Source organism: Rhea americana, unplaced genomic scaffold (genome assembly GCF_003343005.1).
Source record: "Rhea americana isolate MKP2758 unplaced genomic scaffold, rheAme1 scaffold_117, whole genome shotgun sequence".
Taxonomy (NCBI): domain Eukaryota; kingdom Metazoa; phylum Chordata; class Aves; order Rheiformes; family Rheidae; genus Rhea; species Rhea americana.
The window spans coordinates 399390-414575 of record NW_028185228.1 but is presented as its reverse complement, the minus strand read 5'-3'; the positions used below and the strand labels follow the sequence as shown (position 1 = coordinate 414575).

The window sequence follows — 15186 nt, the reverse complement described above, 5'->3', positions numbered from 1 at the left end:
CTGCGTTCAGATTGAAAGGCTGTTATGTGTTAAAATTACTTGTTATTTTTATTTTTTTTCCAAATTGCCTCTTACCTATAATGAAGTGGTCTTCCTGCCCTTAAGCAGCAAGTTCAGCTGGAACTTGAGGCTGACCAGTGAGCTCAGATGACTGGTAATGGTACAGTAAATGTGGTAGAAACATGATGGTGCTACTTAAGGGTTTACTGAGAATGTGTGACTCAACTGTTTAAGCACAGAGAAGAAGAATGGATGAAAAGATAAGTAATGTACTAATGGAGAGGGCTACAATTGTATATATTTGGGGTTTTTTAGATTATAATTTTAGAAGGGTTTAATTATGAGCTGTTAAGTTTGTAAAAAGCACAGTGGGTAGGAAGAAAACATTTATATTTGGGTGAGATGTAATAAAACAAGATGATTAGAGGTAGCTATCAATGAAGATGGAAACAAATGGAAAGAGTAGAAAAACCAATAATTTTCTTTGTGCTAGCTCTGGGCTTAAGGGAGATCACTCAAAAGTTCTTGGTGTTCCTGTTCTTGTGTTGCTACTCTTAGTGGCTGTAGTGACTGAATAGTTCCTCTGCTTGCTTTCCGCAGAGGTCCACACATGACAGAAGAGGAGGAACATGTCTTGACTCTAGATGTGCCTGTAGAGTCAGTTTTGCTGAACAGAACATCAGCCCAAGAGCTTGAAAGGAGAATTACTTAAAATATTTCAAACTTACCTTCTATCCAGAGTGTATCTTTTCCAATATAATATGATCCCTAATTCTTCTGAAACTGTAGAAATTTCACAGTTCAAGTGGAATCCAAAAATTAAAAAATGCCACACTTCCTGCTGTCCTAAGAAGAAAAATACTCAGGCTCTTTTTTTCTTTCCTCAGCAGGAGAGTTGTTGCTTCATATACTCAAATCTCTATAAAGAGTAGCTGTGGCATATCTGTAATTGTTTGGTTTACTTATTTATTTATTTCCCCCTCACCACCACCACCACCACCACCACAGAAGTAAGCCTGTACCCAGTTCTGAGTGCTGACCTGTGTCCTGCACTGGACACAAACGGTTACTAGGCTAAATAGTAAGACCAGGAGACATTTTTTTAAAAGGATGACTCCTTTTTTTAAGGGATAAGTAAATTCATTTGGGTAAACTTCTCACACACKGGTGTTTACTTCAGTCGGTTGTCAGAATTATCTGGTGTCTATTTGTCAGCCTTCAGTCTAGTGTGCTGAGACTTGTTTCTCGCAGCTATGCTGGAGAAGTATCATAGTCGCTAGTATTTTGAAGGCGCTCTGTAGGGGGGTACTTCTCCTGCTGAGGTATGTTGGAAATGTACTGATCCCTACAAATAATGCAGCAAAGCTGGCTAAAATTGTGGATTTTTTGAAAAATGGAGATTATGGTCAAATCTCCCTCATTTACAGTTCTTGGAGCTCTGAATTTCTTGGGACTTTCTTTCTGAAGGCCAGATGCACTACTCCTAATTTTTACTGCTGATCTGTTTCCCCAGCACATCCTGTCAGCAGTCACATAGCTGGCAGCTCTCTGCTGACTAGTTTTCAATGGCTGAATCTCAAACAAAATTAGAAAAGCGTAAAAACAAGCAGAGCAAAAGTATGAGTGGAACTCCTCCAAGGGCATTCACAGGYGCATTTTGATTAACCACAAGCAAGTGCCAGGAATCAGGAATGCCTGGGTAACCTGGTAAATTTTAAGGTCTTCAAATTGTTCACAGTTATATCTGTACATCTAGGTAAGTTCTATTGATTAAATCTTAGTTTTCCTGTAAGCTGTCTAAATACTTGCACAAATAATACTTTTGCAAAATGGTATGTAGCAGAATTGGATTATATTAATTTTATTTAATGGTACATTACTTCTATTTTCCAAATGTTTACATGTTTAATGTCAATTTCTTTAGGGGAATGGAAGCATTAATCTTCAGGATGCAGAACTTGAGTAGTTATGTACTCAGTCTGCTGGGAAATGTAGTTGCCCTGAATGCTTTTCCTTCCAAGAAGAAATGGGGTGTCTCGGTTCAGTCCTTCTTGGAACATCCTCTGGTGAGTTTGCTATTGCCCCTTCCTTTGCTTAGTGCAGGTGAAGATTTTCTGTGTGTTCTCTTGGGCCTCATGCCTGGTTCTTCCTGATTWAGCCTAGGAGGTGACATGTTTTCCTGATTTTTCTGGCATACTGTTTGTAGAGAGCAGGCTGGGCAACAAGGGTGATATCTCTGCAATGGAGAAGTCTGGACACAAAGAAGTCACTGTACTGGAAGTGTCTCCTAGGGGACACACTCGTTAGGCTAGGAAGTTGTATGAGGTGAATTTATTTTATTCAGTTGGAATCTTTGCTCAGAAAATGGTATCTGTATTTTCTCCTACTAATGCAAAAAGCCCTACCATGGCTTGGAAGATAGGTGTTATTTATCACATTCCTTATRAGGTTTCATATGCTCATTATGTTGGCTGTCTGTCTCACCTTTTGGACTTAAGGGATTTTTAATAGCTTCAACTCTAGGATAAATATTAGATGCTGGCTCAGACGTACAGGCTGTTATGTTTGCTGTTTTGACACTTGCTTTGTAGCAGATGGACTGCAAGGCTGCTAAAGATCACTCGTATTGATCAGATTAGGGGTTGCTRTAAGATCAGAGCCTTTAGGTTACATTCACAAAGGCACTGATTCCCCCTGGTTTCAATTACAATTTACATGGTTATTTATGGTTCTATGGGAAGGGATTCCCAAAGGGTGTCAAGACTTAAGTACTTTAATGGAAATGCACCTCTGCTGCTGAGGTTTGGCAGCTTTGGACTTGCAGCTGATGAATTAACTTCTTAATAGAAGGACAGTGCTGTGTTAAATGAGGACTTTTTTACAGGTGGATGTTACTGCCTAGTACCTTACTCTTACTTGTTTCATCTTGCTTTCTGCCCAATGTGACAGTTAGGTGTTCTGCTAACTTACAGTACAAATGAAGTGTCATAAGACAGGGAGTTAGCAGAAAGTTTTCAGACTTGATGTGCTCCTAAGATAGTTTTTCTAACCCCAGATAACATATTACTTAATTTGGAAACTGATTTTATTTTAAAATGGAAGAGAAAGACTGATATATTAGTGAGAACGTGAGTATTATGATAAGTTAATGTGGTTGCCATGGATGAGCTGGTTAAGTAGGAGATGGACAAATGTATTTTGGGCTGTCTTAATTTTATGCTATTTTGAATATCAAAACTTGTCTATCAGCTAGTAATTTCAATTTGTTATTAGAATCCTACAATTTTTAGTGTTAAGTATTTGGTATTTTTATTTAGTGCCAAAAGGGGGCAGCAACTTCCTTTAAATCTTTGGGATTAACTAGATAAATAGAACTGAATATTTTTAATGTACAAATATAGGAAAACTTTATCCTTTAGAAATATCTCTAGTAACATGTACTCTTAAGAGAACAAACATTCARTTTAGCTGACATTGTTTCAAGTAAGAAGCACTTTTCACGTCTTATAATAAATATCATATATGTGCGTTGTTCATGTACAAGCACAAAGAACACTTACACACAGAGTTAGAATTCTTATAGCTCTGAAATAATGACTTATTAAAGAATGTTAAAATATTTCCATCAATTATTTTAAGAATTTATTCTTAAAATTCTCTTRTTAGTTAATTCTCTTATTAGTTTATACAGAGGCAGTTAAATTTTTGATCCTCTCTGAGTGAATTTAGTGTTTCCAAAAGTAAGGGACCAAAGCACGGATAAAACATGAAATGAAGTATCAGGTGRATTTGCAGACTCAGCTCTCTGCCAATGCACTTAATCACGGTATGTAACCGACATGGTCACATTTCTAAGATCTCTCYTGGAACAGAGGCTGTCCAGGCTGTCAACCTGTTTAGAGATTTGGCAGTGAGAAGTGAAAAGGAGGAGATAACCGTTACATAGTTTGCTCTAGTGTAATTCCAGAAAGAAGCTATGTGATTAAAGAAAAGAGGAGGATCGGTTCACACTGACGCACAGTACCCTTTTCTCTACTGCTGTTGGTTTCTGCTGGCAACCAAATGGTAGTGCAGTTTCCAAACTGTTTGTTGTCATTAACCAGGTGGTCAGTGAACTTACAACTCAAATATTCTGTTGCATAAATATTTGTCTTTTATGATGCGAGATGCGAATGTACTATAATTAGGGAAAGATGGAGTGTAACTTCATCTGTCAGAAGACAGCTATATAAATGAGTTAGAGCTTCTAACTGGGTATCTGGGTATCTTTATGAATGCCCATATGCCAGGCACTTGCAAGGTGGTTATTCCAGTGTTGTTACCAAAATTGTGGCTTGCTTTGTGTTCTGAGAATCGTTTGTATTTGTGCCTTTATGACAAAGTGCTCTACTTGCATAGGTGTATGTAGAAGAGAAATGCTATGAGTTGTCCGCAACATTTTCACATCCAAGTATGAATTTTGCATTTCTGTAATGCAGGCACACTTCATCCAGGTCACCTACTCAAATTTTATAAAACTGTCTGTCAGAACAGATGGTGTCACTTCAGGATAAAAAGCTTAGCCATAGATGTGAGGAAAAGCTGCCTCTTCAAGTAATGTCTGCTACGGCATCTTCTCTTTATCAATCACCAGTGTCTTCTCTCCCAGCATGTCAGAAGATTTTTCACAGGTTTGCAGGTGGCTTTTTCCAAGGTCTTTACATTTTCAGTAGTTTTATTTGTTGATACTATTCTGGAAAATGGCAGCATATCTCACTGTCTCGGTTTGTACATCTGTGAAATGGTTGTCTGGGTCACTATTAGCTATGATGTGTAAAATATCTTTGAGAGACTGAAGTTTGTAGTATATRCACAAGCCACTAAATTGTTCAGGTCAATGGCTTAGTAGTGGCTGACATAACTAAGTATCTTTCTACAGTCTTTTCTCCTCTTCTCTTACAGCAGAGAATCTTCTGCAATATCTTTCATTCCTCAGTTAGCTTTTCATTTCAGGAAGACTCCTTGTAGTCTATCATGTGTCAGCCATTGCTGTATGTTTCTATGTTGTTTGTATTGAATTGTTTCTGGTGTTTCTTTAAAAACTAGAATTCTAGCACTCATTTTTTGTGCTACTTTCTAGACAGAATATATATATATGCTTTAAAGTCTATTATTGACCATTCTCATCCAGCCTARCTAAGAGAACCTTACAATTTGTTAATAATTTGTGCTATTCTATGTTTTCTCACTCCTTTTACTAGCTCAAAGCCTTATCAGGAAAAATATTGGATATTCATAGATATTATACTGCAAATCATTAGAGGAACTTTTCCAATAAGATCTCTAGCCAAAGTTATGGKTGCTGAGGTAAGTTCAGGACAGTAACAGGAAGAATAGCCTGGTACTRTGTCACACACATATGTAGACTTAGATTTTCAGTTGTGCTGAAAGATGATGTTGTGCTTTAACTAAATCAAGTTGTCTCCTTCCTGGATTTCCCTCACTAATATCTATGACTGTATATAAATAAATGTGATGATAAACTCTTGGATATTCCGTGGCAATTCAGTATTTGGCTGGAAGTGACTAAATAAATAATGAATTAACTTGGCTCAAGAAAACAACCTCTGCATACAGTAAGTGACATGTTTTTCAGGACTTACAGATACATATTATGGGGCCAAGTCTAAACAAATACTGTGAAGTCTGAGTGAAAAAGCCTCCAAATTCTCATGTCCAGACTATACAATGAGATAACAAAGGAAGTCAGCTGCGAGGCGTCCTCCTTATCATGGATAACACAAGTTTTCCCCAACTAAGGATGTCTTTTCTCTTGTCTTTATCTAGTTTAGGAATACTTTATCTGACCTCTTCCTGCATGTCCTTTATGGATGGTAGAACCATCCAGGGGCTTCAACAAAAGGAAACCACTAGGAGAAGTTTCTATTTTAAGTTCCAAAGTGGTTGTRCAGAAACGGCACATTCCCTTCAAATAAACATGTTCCTTGAACTTTTTCAGTCTTCAATAATTCATATACGTTCCCTCTGCTTCTTTGWAACAGTGTTTGTTTTGTTGATCCTGCATAGCTACAGCTGGGTAGCTTTCCGTGTCAGCACCACCAACATCAGTGAGTAAGGTTCAAACAGAAGAATGTACTTACCTTCATCYTGTACTACTGCAGAGGAGGTTGAAGGTCAGAACAAGCTACACCATTGCTGATACCAGAAAGAGATGGGCAGTATGGAATTTTTAGTATTGGAACTGTGTGTAAAATCTGCAACATAACCTTGTCATGGCTAGAGTCTAGGCTGATTACAGCCTAAGGGAAGCCTTAGACACACATTTGTGGAGCAAATCTAACCTGATTCTGGAGTCAGAGTGAACAGAATACTGATGGGGTTACTTTTCATTGCGTGGATGCCTGCCTCTGCAGGACTACCGTGAGACCACTGACTCATTTTGTATGGGTCATAAAACAGCTATTCATCGCTAATTGCTTTTGTCACTTGCTCTTCTGAACTAAATCTGAACTCCTTTGAAAAAAATTACTGCTTACCTTCACTTTGGCAAAAGCCCGGACACAGACAAATAATTGCATTTCTCTTAATTTTTTTTATAGCCTCCTCAGTGGTGACTTTGTATGTGCATTTTTGAAAGTGTGCAGCACTACGGTTTTAATGTCAGAGCGTTAGTGTAACTTAATGTAAACAGTGTAATTTGTTATGGCAATAGCATTTTCTTGCTGTTGTTTTCAGACTATAAATACTCAGTAAGTGAGTCCTCGTGCCAGATTATGGCAGAAACTGCCACCTATATTGTACAGATCCAAAACTGTGACTTACTGGGGATGTCACAACAGAGCTAATTTGGGGATTTCTCTTAACACTTCTCCCCTTCACCATACCACCTCTTTATCTGAATTTGGATGCTGTTTTCAGCCTGGCCAGTCTATTTAGTAGTGACCRTAGGTCAGAGGCACATGCTCTGTCATTACTGATACTGGTCATACTGGTCACCTGATTTGCTTTGTATTGCAGATGCAGGTTAGATTGCTTAAGCACTGAAAGGCATCCAGTGCCTTCCCACAATTTTCTGCATGGCCACAAGACCATTTTTCTCCAATGTGATGGGAAAGAGTCCCAAAACAGCTCAGTTCCTGGTAGCATGTCCAGAGAGTCAGGCAATGGTTGAACGATGCTGGAGAGGGTGCGGTAACCCTTCCCCTGTCTGCGTAGCATAGAAGTCTCCAGCACCTTGGAAAAACAAATCATACACATTTTAGCACTACTGATCCACCAAAGAGCTAAGCACATTTAGATGCAAGGTCCTGCAAGGGACCTACAGCCTGGCATTCCCACCCTGTGTAGGCAGAGGGATCCATTATAATCTACATGCTGAGTGGAGACCTGCCAAATGATGGTCAGTGGAAAAAAGCTGAGGAAGAGCTGTATTAAAAACTCTCTGTAGAGTCTAGCCACTCCAGTATTGCAGACAAGTCATGGGACTCACAACCTGCTCGTAAGGGCTAGCATTCAATCTCATAGATTTTTAAGAATTAAGTGAAGATCTCTCATTTTAAAAAACAGCTTCTAGAAACACTGCCATGACAACTGCAAYGTTAGGTCTGTGGTTACAGTACTCATCAGGTGCAGGAAATTCAGGTTCACCTAAATGCTCTTCCTGCCCTCTCCCATCTACCCAGAGAATGTCACAACTCTCAGACTGCTGACCTGTATGCAGTAGACTCAAGTTGAACCCGTYCTGTTGAAGCTATGTTTGCAGACAAAAGGGAGGCGGAGATGATGGCAAGTGCCGTGTCTAGAGGAAGTCAGTAAAAGAGAATGGACAATATTATGGGTGGGAAGGACATCCACGGTGCTAGGGAAATCCTAGTTCCCATTTGCAAACCAAGGACTAATTTTAATYGAGTACCTGTTTCATATAAAATGTGTAGGTAACTGGAAAGAGTGCTGAGGAAGGGTTTTGATGTCTGGTGCTAAAACTATTGAAACTAAAAGAAATAAGGAAATACTATTCAAAGTTGCACTTTTTTTAGAGGGAAAAGAAAGCTTTTTTTGTCGAGCACTGTAAAGGTACTTTCCAACAAGGTACTTGATGGAAGAAATAAAAAAGAAGGATTGGAAACTATTTCCCAAGGAGATGAGAGCAAAGAATGTTCTTCTTCTTCTTCTTCTTTCTCTTTCAGTTGTAGGTAGGGTACATTTTTTTTTTTTTTACACTTTCTTACCTCAAAAACATTCTTCAGTTTGCTTAGTTACAGACTAATGTGCAGTTGCAGTTCATGACCGTGTTCCTAGCAAAGTCAAAGAGACTTACTTACCCTTTACTGCAGTGGGAACAGGTAGGCCCTTAGGGCTAAGATTAGTTAATATTTAACCTTCTTATGAACTCTGGTTTGAATTTACTGTTCCAGCCTCCTGGGAGTGCCTGCTAAGGAAAGAGGTTTGGTACCGAAATGCTATTGCAAAGTCTCTGCTAACCAGAGGGTTGAACTCCCAAAGAAGTTAGACTTTTAATACAATATCTCTAGAGGCATTGAAGGGAGACCTAGAGCAAATGCAGCCTCCCAAGTGTGTAAATACTTCAAAACAGAACATATTCTAACCTCCTTTGTGGTCTTAGCAGCCAGAGATGCTAAGGAAAATTCTTCTGAAGTGCAGTGTTTGATAAGGCTGCTGCTGATATATCTGCAACCGGTTTTGTCTGTGAGGATGGGTTGATGAAGATGGGCTAGACTTTGATTTCCAWCTGTGTTTGTGTAAAGCCATTCTAAGAGGGGAGAGATGAGGATAAGCCACAACTGGAAGACTGAGGCAGTCCATGCTACATCAGCATTTTTTATCCCCACCACCATCAAGAGAGAGAACAGCCAATATAGATAGGATGTTCCTTTGCTTTTCTCAATATCTGCTCTCAAGGCCCATTAAAAACTATTTGCAGGCTGAGGGGGAGAAGCCTAAAGCTTCTTCTGGTCATTCAGACTTGAACRATGAAGCACCATGGCAGTGACTGAAGCTGTGACTGCCAGCAGAGCTCTTGTGCTGCAGCCGTCCCTGTCAGCACCAAGTCACTGTAACACAAGGAGAAGGAAGATATTTGGGGGTTTATTTTAAGTCATCTTTTTGCAGTTTTGCAGGGTTTGTTCTTTTGAGGGAGCGGGCAATGAAGGCAAGGTGCAAGTTGAGACTGAACTTTTTATTGGGCTAAAACAGCTGTGTTGAGACTGATTTGAATGGCAGCAGAAAACAAGCATGTGCCACTAAGAGCCCTCTGACACTTGTAAAGTAGCATACTGCAGATGCAGAAAGCATGTGGCTGAAGCATGCCAAAAGATTATAATAATATAATAATAATATAAGCCATGTCATCTGTTGCCTTGTCCTGTTGCACTGCTGCAATATGTTGGTGCCTCATTAGCTAGGGAATAGCTCTGACTGCTGAGCTCTGCTTGCCTGCAAAGTGACAAGCCAGGCTAATCAGCTGTGCGCGTGGAGTATTAGCGTCAGGCTCCTCGGGAGGGCATCCTCATCCTCCCCTCAATTATGTATGTCCAGCTGCAGGTTGGCTGCAGAACTTTGTTCCCGGGCACTTCACCTCTWGAGATTGTGGGCAGAAGAGCCGGGCTAAGCGGGGCGCCGAKGTGATCTTTTTTTTTTTAGCCAGTCGCACGGAGAATTGCAGCAGCGCAAAYGGGYRCTTTTGCGCTGCGTAAGGACCGCTTCCTTCTCGCCCTGCAGGATATGTGACGAGAGTAGCTGAGTGGGGATGATTAAAGTTACCAAGTTAAGCACCAGGCCTGCGTGGCTGATYTACAAATACCAGTGTTCTTTATTTACATAGACATGTAAACAACAGAAGGTAAACAACACTGCCCGGCTCGGTCTAACAAACAGGCTGCTGCTGTTTCACTTCAGAACCTGAGGTGTTTTACACATTTCACAGAAACTGTATCGACAGCAAACACAGGAAGGCTACAAGGTTACCTTGACTCTTTTTTTTTTCTTTGCACAGGAATCACATGCACTGTGCATCAGCATGAGAGAACTGCACAACTGAGGCCACAAAACAAGCATATGCAAAGAACCCACTAAGAGTTGTCTGAAGATCGGATATGGCTAGAATTAGCAATATTTGTAAATAGGATCACTACAACTATTCTGTACTCTTACAGCACTTTCCATCCCAGGATCTGAAAGCACTTTACAAAGAAAGAATCTTTGTTGCATCCTTTGCGAATTATCCCAGTTTACACACAAAGAAACGGAGGGCCTTGAGATAAAGTGACTTTCCTGCAGATCAGATTCTACTGGTCTGTTTTCCCAACCTTGTGCCTTAAATATAGCACCATTCTTCATCCCCAGAAGCGTATCACTTCTTGATATTTTAGGACACGCTTCTGAACACAAAGTAAGGCTCCAAGTGCTGCAGGGAGAATGGCAATGGCCAGTTCCAGTCACCACGGGAAGCTGTTCAGCTTTAGTGACGCCTCTGCYGAAAGAGGAGCCAGCTGCTGTGCAATACGTCGCACCTATCCCCACACTTTCAAGTTTGTCCAAAAAAAGAATTAAGGATTGCATTCCCTGCAAAACAAAAATTATTTGAAAACAACWGTGCTGATCTGCTCTTTTGCAAATTTAGATGCTACAGTAAATCGCATACACATTGTGCTTTACTTTGTCTAAATATTTCAAATATAAACAATACACTAAATKTATAGGACAGAAAAATAATGGAGTAAGGAAGAGTTCAGAATGCMTGCTGCTCTAAGTCAAAGAGTAACTTCCTTATAATATAGCAGCAACAGCATCAGCTGGGGCTTGAACAGAATTTAATTCTCAGCTATAAATTCACATTTTGGTTCCACACACCTTTCTTGAAGAAACAGATTAACAGGTGTTCATTTTTTTTCTATTGCAGATGTACCTGCAAAATGATCACCATGGCTTCTAACCCCAAACAGGTTTCAGCCTTTTACCTGTCTTTAACACGAACAGCAAATTACACGGCTCAGCTCATAGGCCAGATCAAATTCAAGCATGTAAAAATTACTGCTAAAAAGGCAGCTGGGAAAGTGGATTTGAACACAGCATTTAAATGCTCAGCTGCCTTTGCTTGTGCGCTTTATGCTTCAAGTAGTTTTACATCTTCTAGCCTCCCAAGAAGAACTATAGTGATGCCCTATCTTCAGTTATCAGAGGAAAGGAAATGAACCACCACAGCCATAAGATACACAATTTACAGCTGCCAGTACAACAGCAGAAAAAAAAAAGTCAGAGGAGGAATTAAAAAAAAAAAAAAAAAAAAAAAAAAAAGTGTCCTTTTTGCAATAGTTTCTCCACTGGTTCCACAGGTGAAAAGGAAACTTAAGAAATTCTCCTTAAATAAAAGCTATGTACAAATTGCACACATTGCAAACAGAGCACTGAGATCAGTTACAGAAAATAAGATATACAGTCTTCAGTGATAACATCTCTCTTGCTATAAACAGTGATAAACAGCATATGCTTTCTTCAGATGTCAGAACCCAGCAAGACTGCAATATTATGTACACAGGGTTTGTTTGCCTTCTGCCTTCCACAGTAGACTCCTCTAAAACTCTGTTTTCATTTCAGAAGCTGTATAGTAGCATTCCTGCRCACCAGGTCTCTCTTGTTCAACAGATCACAAGAGAGCTGTCATTGCTGTCTGGCTTATTGGTTTTAGGCAGTCTCTAGGTGTTGAGTAACCCTCACTTCCTAGTGAATTAGTTTGGGGCTTCTGGTAGTCCGTACTGTAGCTCACAGAGGTCAGAATACTGTTAACTTTAGGTTTATCATAGTTTATTACACTTTGAGGTGTCTGGTAGTCGCCATTCCTGGCATCGGTCTTACATGAACTGGAGAAACTGCCAGCAGACAGCGAGTGTTTATGAGACGAGATTACAGGAACGTTGTAGCCGTTCTCAGAGGGGAAATTATTTTCTCTTTCYGCGTGCCGCTCTATGATGGGGGTGGCATATTCGGGTTCTTGACTGGTCAGGGGCAGAGCATATTCGTGCCGGTTAGCTCTTTGCGGACAGTGATAGTGATTTTCAAACTCCGAACTCCCCCTTCTTCCCTCATCTTCGGTGTCCATGGGTCTAAAAGTAGATCCTTTGCGTGTCACTGTCCCAGTTCCAATCATGAGAGGCTGCTGATACTCTAAAAGGAAGCACGAACYACTCAATAATATATACATGGATTATTTTATGTGGTAAGCGGCAGAGTTGAAAAATGACTCGGATAGTGTATCATCAAATACATTGTTATCGGGAATGTGAGGAAACATTGTCCCAACTCAGTTTCTGTAATCTTCTTCAGMAAGCATACATTACAGAACTTGGCAGAAGCTGTTCTACAGAGAAGCTACAATCTGCCATCCCTTTTCTTCCTTCCTTTCTTCCTTTCCCCACCTACCCACCCAAATAAATTTATGACATTTTTGGAGTATACTCAAAACACTAAAAAAGATAAAAGCCAACAAAATATTAGTAATGAATCAGACAAAAGATTTTACATGAAGTTCAACAAATGAGAAGTTCCCAAAACAAGTGTTCCACTTTTGGAATAATTAAAATGCCTGGAGGAGCCTTAACAAGCCCTACCAAGTGCCTGCTTTATTTAAAAGGAATCTCACAGTAGATGAATGACAAGAAGGATAAAGTTAGATGGAATGGCAGCCAAGAGAGTCAAGGATAAGTGTGAAATGTGTTAAGTCAGCTCAGAACTGAAGCGTGTGTGTGAGGAGGAACAAGCCGTAAGACAAGAAGTGGGAACAGCACTGTGGGAGGCAGTGGACAATCACCTCCAGTCAAGRAAGATGGCAGGAAAAGAAACAGGAACTCGAGAATGACCAGGTAGGAGCAAGAACGAAGATAAAGGGAACGCAGCTTCAAGGAGCACATCTGCAGCTCTAGTTAAAGAGCATCCCAGGCTACAATGTAAGAAAGAGATCTGAACTAAAGGATATTCAAAAATCCAGTAAAATTATTATGAGAAAATTCGAAGTTTAACTTTTCCACATTAGTGCTAGTAAAAATTTCTTATTTATATAAATGCTGGTGTGAACAGCTCTAGTAAATGATACTGATAAAGCATCATATTTTGCTGCAGACATTAAGAAGTTAACTCTGTTCTGGCATCATGGTTCATCTGACATGAGCGTTGAATTCAATCCCATATGTCCTGTGAATCTCTTTGGCAGTTCCTGGCTACTTCCCAAACTTTAGTGGGTAGGGTGAAGGTGTTATGGTATTTCAGTAAATAAGTAATACAGCTTGCTCCAGCATCACTGCTGCCATTCTGAGTAATTCTTAGTAGCTTAGAATGAAGTGTCTTGAYTTGTTCTGGGTTGTCCTTGAGAGCCAGTGAATAGCAGGGAATTTGAAGGGGAAGAATTTCGTGTAGTAGGAAACCTGTAAGCAAGTTGCATGCCCTCTGCAATCTAGTTATTAAATGGCATTTGCTGCACATTTCTGGGCTTCACTCACATTTTTTTTACTTTGTGTTTCTTATTTTTAAGGTGACTGTAGGTGAAATACARAAATCTCAGGAGTTGCCAGACCAGAATCAGTGTTAAGAATCCTCACAGTGCAGAAAAAGAAAACAGAGAAAGCGGAGACACCCTAGGCAGAGGCAGGGTAGCCAGATAACCATGATTTATAAAGAACTCCCTCTCCTTCACAAAATAAAACTGTTTTATAGATTTTTACGCAGAATGTTTCTTTAAAGCAGAGAAACCATCTTTCAGAGATATCCAGGGTGGGTAGCACCCTATGGAATTAAAATAACTTTTTTTTTTTTTTTTTTTTTTTTTAAGTATTTCTCTGCCAAATACAGTGGCAGAAATTTTAAGGAATTCTAAGTGCAGAGGCTGGAAACAGCAAATTTATGCTTCTGGGAGATCACTGCTCCCTGATGCCATAAAATGGCTGGTCTCACTAGCCTTTCCAGATGGAGAAGGGCAGCATCGGATGCTGGGCAGGAATAAGAGGTGCTAAGAGGATGAATTAAAAAAAAAAACATTCCTTCAGGATGCAAATAGCACTGATGCAGAGATTTGCTCTATCCAAACCATGATCTGGAGGCAAGGTAGCACATGACAGAAGCACATCTCTCTYGTTTGTTTTCTTTTCTTTTCTCTCTCTCATCTGCCTACTTCACTTCAGGAGGCCAAGGCTCTGAACGAGATAAGGCACCGAGAGCTGCACAGAGATCTCAGTGCAACCTCCAGCCAGCTGTAAAATCCCTTCACAAACTAACCTTTTCTGTTTGATCAGCAGCAAGGGTCATTATATTTTGTTCTACTTCAAGAGACGTTTGACTTTAAATAGAAATGTAAACATCAGTCAGTAAACTATCCTATCCAAGACATGTTCCTGCACTGCATTCGCACCTGAGTGCCTTCCACAGTTACCCTCAACCATAATTATTCAAGAGCGAAGAAAATCTGGCTTGATAAACCCCGCAAAAATTTTCCAAAATAGTTACAAGTCCAATAAAAAATTAAGAGTTCCCTCCCCAATATATTTAGCTACTTCACTAARTGTCCAGGATGAATATGGGTAAATCTGTTCCTGGACCTCAGCTTGCATGAGAGCTAGAACTGCTAATGTTTCAGACTTGTCTCTCTTCTTGTTATCTACTCAGCATGCAGAGTAAAATAAATGCATCAGAGGGGAAAAATATGCAACAGGACAAGAGGCAATGGGCACAAACTGAACCACAGGAAGCTCTGTCTGAATGTGAGGAGGAATTTCRTCACTGTGAGAGTGGCGGACCACTGGAACTGGCTGCCCAGAGAGGTTGTGGAGTCTCCTTCTCYGGAGATCTTCAAGGCCCACCTGGATGCAACCCTGTCTCACATGCTCTAGGTGACCCTGCTTGAGCAGGAAGGTTGGACTAGATGATCTCCAGAGGTCCCTTCCAACCTCAACTATTCYGTGATGCTGTGATTCTATGAAATTGTTACCTGCCATGTCACTCATGACCAGATCTAGTTTTTGTGGTGTCTCCTTCTCATTATTATAGCTAATGGTAAATTCAGTTGACTGATGTCTGGTGAAGGGCTGCTTGATTTGTTTCCAACAACCTATAATAAAGAAATAAAAATAGAAAACTTCAGGGCTTATCAGAAAGTTAACTTTTTGGTGTATACATTGTTACCAA

At 40.1% G+C, this 15186-nt stretch overlaps 1 protein-coding gene across 1 annotated transcript in view; it reads right to left on the bottom strand.

Annotated features, from left to right (window-relative positions):
• Window positions 1-9806: 9806 nt before the first annotated feature.
• DCBLD1 (discoidin, CUB and LCCL domain containing 1) overlaps window positions 9807-15186 on the bottom strand; it is a 32002-nt gene continuing 26622 nt past the window's right edge. Inside the window, exons 13-14 of the mRNA XM_085318498.1 lie at window positions 14990-15109; window positions 9807-12180 (exon numbers count right to left, since the gene is read on the bottom strand). Coding sequence (XP_085174624.1) covers window positions 11663-12180; window positions 14990-15109 — 638 coding nt within the window. The 3' untranslated portion in view covers window positions 9807-11662. The remainder of the gene's footprint in view (window positions 12181-14989; window positions 15110-15186) is intronic.